This window comes from Montipora capricornis, chromosome 9 (genome assembly GCF_036669925.1).
Source record: "Montipora capricornis isolate CH-2021 chromosome 9, ASM3666992v2, whole genome shotgun sequence".
In the NCBI taxonomy this organism is placed as follows: domain Eukaryota; kingdom Metazoa; phylum Cnidaria; class Anthozoa; order Scleractinia; family Acroporidae; genus Montipora; species Montipora capricornis.
The window spans coordinates 18,530,153-18,537,652 of record NC_090891.1 but is presented as its reverse complement, the minus strand read 5'-3'; the positions used below and the strand labels follow the sequence as shown (position 1 = coordinate 18,537,652).

The window sequence follows — 7,500 nt, the reverse complement described above, 5'->3', positions numbered from 1 at the left end:
ATTTTAACAGACTTCCCTCGTCAGACGTCAAGTGGCATTCATATATGTACTGCTTCTAGCCTCGGCAAACATGGTATCTACTAAAGCTGTTTGCAAATGCGGCAACGGCGAAGCAGACTCTCCGACTAAACAGGTGAGTTCTTTTATGATTTCGGGTAAATAGTGATAAAAAGGAAGTAGATAGCCTTGTGGAAGTAACTGATTGTCTCTAAGTAAGAAACTGAACAACAATAAGTGTTAGTGACCACTGCTGCCGCTTTGTGTGGATTTAGCGTGGATTAAGTTCGGTGAACCCTATTTTTCTCGCTCTCCTCTGTTTTTATTTATTTAGTTATTTATTCAGTTATTATCATTTGCCGTATAACATATACATAAATTAATTAACAATTTAATTACATTATTTTGCTTCTGTCGAGACCCTTCGAGTCCAGGCGCTCAGATAACACAGTGAAAAGAGGCGAGTGTAATTACAAGCCTTTATGTGTAACTATTTCATGTGATCTCATGTGATTTTATTCGTTGCATATCTTTAGGTTGTTGATTATAACGTTCAATTCAGTGAGTCTGGAGAACTATATAACGAGACGATCGAGGTGGACACAGAGAAGCAAACAGAACTGTTTAAAGTTCCTGCACATGGTAACGTGGATCACAGCAATATTTTGCACGACTTTAAGATGGTGAGCCTGGTATCTTCGAAAAAGCCCAAATAGCTTTGTATTCAAGGGTGGGGCTTATAAAATAATTAATGATGGGGTAAACTGCGAACAGTGATTTGCTTTTTTTTGCACTAGTAAAGTGTGATTTTATGCACTGAGACAATAAAATTGCGATCGTCTTGCATCCTAATTAACGGTTTGTCGAGATCTTGGTGCAGTATCGCTACTGAGGTTCTTCGGTCATTGGTGGGCTTTGAGTTATATCCTCTTTTTCGCATTTTCCCGATGGTCATCCTCCCCCTACCCTTGTCTGGGAAGGGCGGAAGTGAGTGCATGGGGTTAAATCAACTTAAACTCACTTTACTTAGTATAGGCACCTTAATTCTCCAGTAAGTTTTTTTTTATTCTTCATCGCAGTCACGAATGTGCATACCCCAGGGATCAAGCTAGTTTACCCGCTCGATAAGAATCCCGTATAATACAACTGGAACCATCGCGCCTCGAAGTCGTGCCACGCGCCCCGGGAGCGAGTAAGTTCCCACTGAGCCGTTAAAGCAACTCTTATCACGTGATGGTTTGCTATGTAGTCACAAATGAGCCCCACAGATGTTAAATTAAGCCCCTTCGGGATTCCAATTTTATTCCTTCCAGTATTTTCGAGCTCTCGTACGACGATTAGAAATCTCACTCTTCTCTCTTCTTCTCTGAGCGCGCGCTAGACCACTCTGCTCTAATATAAGCTATAGCAAATCCTTTCCGCCCGCGATGATTGAACCTCACGTCTGAAAGTATTTGATAAAGTGGCCAGACGATTTTTCCTTGAGAACGGGAAGCGTTAAAGTAAGAAGAATTGTCTAAGTTATTTTTAGATCTTGCTCCGGTCTCGTGTGTTTCACGATAAGCATTTAATATTGCATCGAACGAATACTTCAATGGATCTGTTTTTCTTGCGAACCAGTTTGTTCAGTCGCTCCAAAACAGTTTGTGAATTGAACCAGTGTGTTCAATCGGCCATTGTGCCAAGCATTTAAGCTTATCAATAGAGTGTTTTCACATGACGCCATCAAATTGTAAAATCAAAGCTGCAAGGTTTTCTGATTTTTTAATCCATACCAGGTAAAAAATTACTTAGAAGTAAATCTTTTACCAGTTTTAGGTACCGTAGCGTTTTTCGTTTTCAGAATACAGCATTTGGAATTTTCAAATTTCGCCTTGCGTGACACCAAGGCAGTAGCTGAGATAAAGAATTAAAAGCTGTCTGGTTCAAAAAACGGTTTTGCCTTGTGAGTTTTGGCAAATTAAGCATTAAAAGCTGTAGAAGACATCTTTGTGCTCATTTGGTTCAGTTCACGAGCAAAAAGAGAGGGCTTTTATCGCAAACTGAGGTTCACATGTTTTGTTCATTCGAGGCCATTTGAGGAACACCAACTTAACATGGAGTCTCCGTATAAAGCTCTGTAAAATTGAGTGACATGTTTCGGCAAATAACTTCGAAACAATGCACCAAACAGACTTGAGACTTGGAGCAGATATTTTTGTATTTGTCTTTAGTCAATGACACTTGACAACAAAAAATAAATCCATTCCTCCTAGTACTTGAATCAAAAACGTGAAAAGAGTATTGGTTAAAAAGCCTTAAACAACCATTGGCAAATAAAAAGACATACACTCTATTTTGTTTTATAGACAAACCAAAGCAAACGAATGAAGCGGCCTATCTCCAGTCAGTATTCCAAATAAATTTCACCTGTTTATCTTGACATTCGTCAAAAAGCTTTAGTAAAAGTAAATAATAATAATAATAATAATAATAATGATAATAATAATACCTATATTTTATATAGCAATAATTCCAAGGTTCAAACCCGCTTTACAATGACAATAAATTAAAAAGTAGATTATAAAATTATGTGCATAAGAATAAAAGTAAATATTTACAAAGAATGTATTTATAAAAAGGGGTATAGTCAAATAATTAATAAAAATATCATGATTAATAGACAAAGACAATAAATAAAACAATAAACTCATAAACAATAGAATAAACCCATGAGACAACACAGGTTTTGTAATCTTATTTCACATGTTGCAAAAATCTAATTTAGAAGAAATGAATGCGTGGATAAGTGCTTAAAGCTGATATGTTTCCTGATTTTGCAAATGTTCCTTAAATGAAAAAAGCAGGATTTACAAATAGCAGCAACATGGTGTTCAAGAGACATATCCTCGTCTAGGATAACGCCCGAATTGTGATAGTATTACTGTGCTGATTGTTGAGGGCCCATTAGGGAGGAATCTAAGTATCCCGTATCTCTAATTAGTATATACTCACTCAGTGATCTTGGTGTTTCAAGAAATCTGATTGGTTCGCTATCTCGGAGTAATTAAGCATTATTCACTACCTGTGGAGTGAATAATGCTTAATCCAAACAAAACAAAATGGGCCGGCGTAAACTCGCCAGCATTTATGAATCGGAAATATTGAGAATACAAGATGATGCTGTGCTACAGAAGACAAAGAAGGCCACAAAATTTGGTCTGAAAGTTTTCAAAGGTAAGAGAAGAGTTCATCATTTTGCCAATCAGTGTTTGACTTCGTTTTTCCAGATAATTATTGCTGAAAAATAAACAATCTTCACGCCAACAATTTGTTTCACTCGGAGTAATTCTCTCTTGTAGGGCTGGTCGCCCACCGAAACGAATTTCTTACTGAAATCGAAGAAGTAAAAAAATGTTTAAGAAAGTTCCACATGGTTGCAAGGAAACAAGACGGGTCATTTGACAACAAACTAACGCTCACCTAAATTAGAGCCACCATTTCATGTGGATCCTTTACCAACTGCACTTCCAATTTCATTTCAGATGAACCTCAAAAACTTTGATCGAACGGTGAAAATGTTTTAACAAGCAGACTTTCGATTCAAATTGCTGATTTAAACAATGCAAAATGACCATTTTGCTGTTTGTGACGAGGATTTTAACGAAGGTTATTTAGATCTGCCATGTTTGAAGCTTCTGTAAACACTTTCACGCATGCTTTGTGCTGCTTGCACGTTTTCCACACATGAATTGAGATGCCAATTAAATCGACTTTGGATGCTACGGTTTTTTCTGCAATTGTTGTTGAGATCACTTCGTGAGTATATACTAAAACAATTATTCTTTGAAATCGAGGTGAAAAGTGGCAGAATATTTACCTCGCCGCTTTGCGGCTTGGTAAATATTCTACCACTATTCACTTCGATTTCAAAGAATAATTGTTAAATATCCTGACCTGTATCCCGTCATTTCCTGTGGTTTGTATCACTATAAAAGACCTTATTCATAAATGGCGGTCAATTTATAATTCTTTTGTCGAAGTGCAAATTAGCCTACCAAGCCTCGATACCATACAGTGAATTGAAAAGATTTCTTGCTCTAAAATGAGGCTTGGTAGGCTAAATGTGACCAACATTTATGAATAAGGTCTATACCAGTTCGGTTTTTTAAATATCCTGCATCCCGTTAATATCCCCCCAAATATTTTTCCCTAAATCTCCTGTATTCCTGATAACCCCTAATAGGGCCTAGTTGTTTCCACTAGATAATTTAGTAGCATTAATAATAAGGAATAACCTCTTTCTGTTTTTACAACAAATAACTTCTAGTTAAATTATAGCTTTATCTTTCTGGTAATCTCTCCCCATTTTCCGAAGTTTACCCGTGGTTGTAGTTCACTGTAACTGGACAATTTGTGTTAACTCTTTGTGCATCCCACGGATACGCCTCTATAGGCGTCTTGTTACACTATCGCTTACGCGCCTACCGATCACTCATTTAACTCATCTGTTTGAACTGTTTGGTAATGTTTCATCTTATTTCTTGTCACCATAGAATATGAGTATGCTGTTGTTTCCGGAAAAAAAGATCTGTTACCTTCTGCCCCTACAAGACGAGCTGTTGTCGCCAAGAAAACTCATCGATGGTCTTGATAACGCCGAGGTGAGCGTGTGCAAGTCTTCCCATTTTCCTAGCCTCATCAGTGGTCTGCGAATACAGCGTCCGGCCTATCGCACCTGACCGAGATTTGTATTTTATCCCCGCCGAATGTCATTTCTTTTGCGGACGATTGCACGGAAAGGGCACGTACATTCGCACATTAGCTTCAAGCCCTCAGCCAGTGAAAAAGAAGACAGTGATTGAAAAATCATAAGATTTTAATTTCATGTTTCAATACATTTCCTGTTCTTTGTAGTTTTGATAATTAACACAGTTTGTTGCCAATGAGAATATAGATAGTGAGTAAAATGTATGGAGTTATTATGTAATGGGGTAATGAGTAAAACAAAAACACACGAAAGTTTTTCATAGTACTTCTTTGGGAGAGTGCCCTTATTTCAACCCCTGTTTTGCATGTAAATTTTAGATATCAAATAAACTACAAAAATCTAAATCAAAGTTTACGATCATCGTTGCAGAAGATTAGCAGCAAGACCAAGAAGACGACAATTATTGACAACAAGTGGATACCTAGCAGTGAACTGACTGATCGGTCTATACTCAGCGATGAGTTGGCAATGTTTTGTGCAAAATACCCGATTTATTCCGTCAAAAAGTTGGAGGACTCTCTGACATCGATGAGGATTCAAACAGGCGGTGAGAGACATTCTATAACTGTCTAATTACAGTGCAAACCTTTTTATCCCCCTCAGGTGTTATTTCTTGACTTTATTTCCTCTCTTTTTCCCAATTTATAAAATCCATCCCCCCAAACATATTTCGCCAAACTTCCTTTTGATAGTAGAGATATCCCTTGTTCTCTCAAATTAATTTCCCTCGAAAATGATTGCTCCCCGCAACCCTTGGGAGATCGCAATAAATCATGAGAAGGCAAAAAGCAAGCCATTTATTTTACGAAATCAATTTCAGTTGTGGCAAATTAGCGGCCACTAAATTATTTTCTGAATTACTGTAGTAGTCCCTAGGTCTCCAAAATTACATTTTAACGGAGTGGCTAAGTGAACAAACAACCCGAGGAAGTTGAGGAAGTCGCCATAAATCTCACATTGAGAACGTCGTTCGCATTCAAGCCTAAGCATTTCCAACAGAAGGTGGCCAGATGAAAGAAACGTGAGAGAAACTTCAATAAACATTAATTTTCGTTCCAGTTCAAGCAAAGAAACGTTATGAATGTTTAAAAATCTAAACGAGTCATTGATTTCCATTCAAGGGAGGCGCGGTGGCCTCATGGTTAGTGTGCTCGACTCCAGATCGAGTGGTTCGGGTTCGGGTCTTGGCCGGGGACATTGTGTTGTGTTCTTGAGCAAGACACTTTACTCCCACGGTACCTCTCTTTACCCAGGTTTGTAAATGGGTGCCTGCGAAATGCTGGAAGTAACCCTGTGATGGACTGGCATCCCATCCAAGGGGGAGTAAAAAAAAATACTCCTAGTCGCTTCATGCCACAGAAACCGGGATAAGCTCCGGCTCTGATGGGCCACTTACTTTACTGAAGCACCCCGTGCTAGCCTACATAGCAAGCGTTCCGTATTTGGGGGCGCACTAAAACTGAGGCGAGCGCAATTAATATAACTGGCGAGGAGCAGGAACAGGTTTTCTCTCGTTCTACTTTTCCCGCGGCCAAAATGTGGAAAACTCTAATTTGTTCAGGAACGCTTGTCACGCAGATTACTCTATGCAAGTGTGCGCACGGTAGCACGGACCGATGGGTTTACCGACTTCCACACCCTGGCGCCCGCGGGAGCGCCGCTACAAATTGTAGCTGTTGGTGTGTGCACTTCGATGAAAAGAATCGCAAATGAATGTGTGGCTATAGATTAGGTGAGTTTACATAAAAGGCGGCTGTTAAGATGTACAACTGTGTTCCGACTGTCCGTTACAAACGGAAATTTGTTAAGAGTTCCTTACTCATGCGAAATGACCGGGATTATCAGGTTTGATTATTACATCCGAGGTCGTATAAGACGTATAAGCCGGGGTAGGCTCGATTACCGCCGCTCTCTCAAGTCCGGTCTACGTTCCTCCCCGAGAAGCGCGGCGCCCTTCCCGAACAGCGGCTGGTAATCGAGCCTACCTTTCTCCCGCCAACCCCTTCTCTTGCAAATTTAATCCATGGATATCCCATCTCTCTTATCTCACGCTCTCATATTTAAGACAAGTTATTAGTAAGCATTGTGGGTTCACCTTTCCCTTCAGACTTTCTCCTAATTTAAAGGGCACTAATAGAAGTAGAAGAAAAATCAAGAGGGCAAGCTCGAATCTTGTCATGATAACGCCGTTCAGGCTGTCAGATCTGAGATGCATCCCAAGATATTTGAGAGTTTTGAAGTTGTTCGAACGCCTGACTTGGGGCTAAGGTACGTGAAACTTCTCTCCTTTCAGGGTATACAAACCCCTTGTATTGCTCTGAAAAGCTGAAGGTCAGAATGCAAAAGGCTTACCAGGGCAGAATAAGCTTCTGGCACGCGAGACATAGATCTGAGGCTGAAATTGTCTACTGCGATGAGATGTCTAAGGGTCAGATCGTTGAGTGTGGTCTTAATCATAGCGTTGAAAATGATAGGTTTATCACAGAGCCAAAGGATGCATCTCTCAAGAACCGTGCCGCCAAGACCGGCCGCCCTTGTAAGTCAGGAACTGAACATGCCATGGTCACCAAGTTCAAATAAAATTAACGAAGAGAACATCAGATTTACAACTGTTGTTTACAACTAACTTGCTTGGGTCCTCTATGAGACGAAAATTGCTAGCGTCTTTTTCTGTCCCTTGCCCAAGACCTCTTATACAACGTCTCAAATGCCCAAACACGTTGCCTTTCCTATGACATTAAAAAGCCGTACTG

General features: G+C 39.7%; 2 protein-coding genes across 2 annotated transcripts in view; both read left to right on the top strand.

The window, feature by feature from the left end:
* The window catches only part of LOC138015111 (uncharacterized), a 16,653-nt gene that overhangs the window by 321 nt on the left and 8,832 nt on the right, over positions 1-7,500 (top strand). Inside the window, exons 2-5 of the mRNA XM_068862028.1 lie at positions 11-133; positions 534-680; positions 4,533-4,640; positions 5,117-5,294. Of these exons, the coding sequence (XP_068718129.1) occupies positions 11-133; positions 534-680; positions 4,533-4,640; positions 5,117-5,294 (556 nt within the window). The remainder of the gene's footprint in view (positions 1-10; positions 134-533; positions 681-4,532; positions 4,641-5,116; positions 5,295-7,500) is intronic.
* The window catches only part of LOC138015110 (uncharacterized), a 4,418-nt gene continuing 2,230 nt past the window's right edge, over positions 5,313-7,500 (top strand). The window contains exon 1 of the mRNA XM_068862027.1: positions 5,313-7,015. The gene's annotated coding sequence lies outside the window, so the exon portion shown is untranslated. The remainder of the gene's footprint in view (positions 7,016-7,500) is intronic.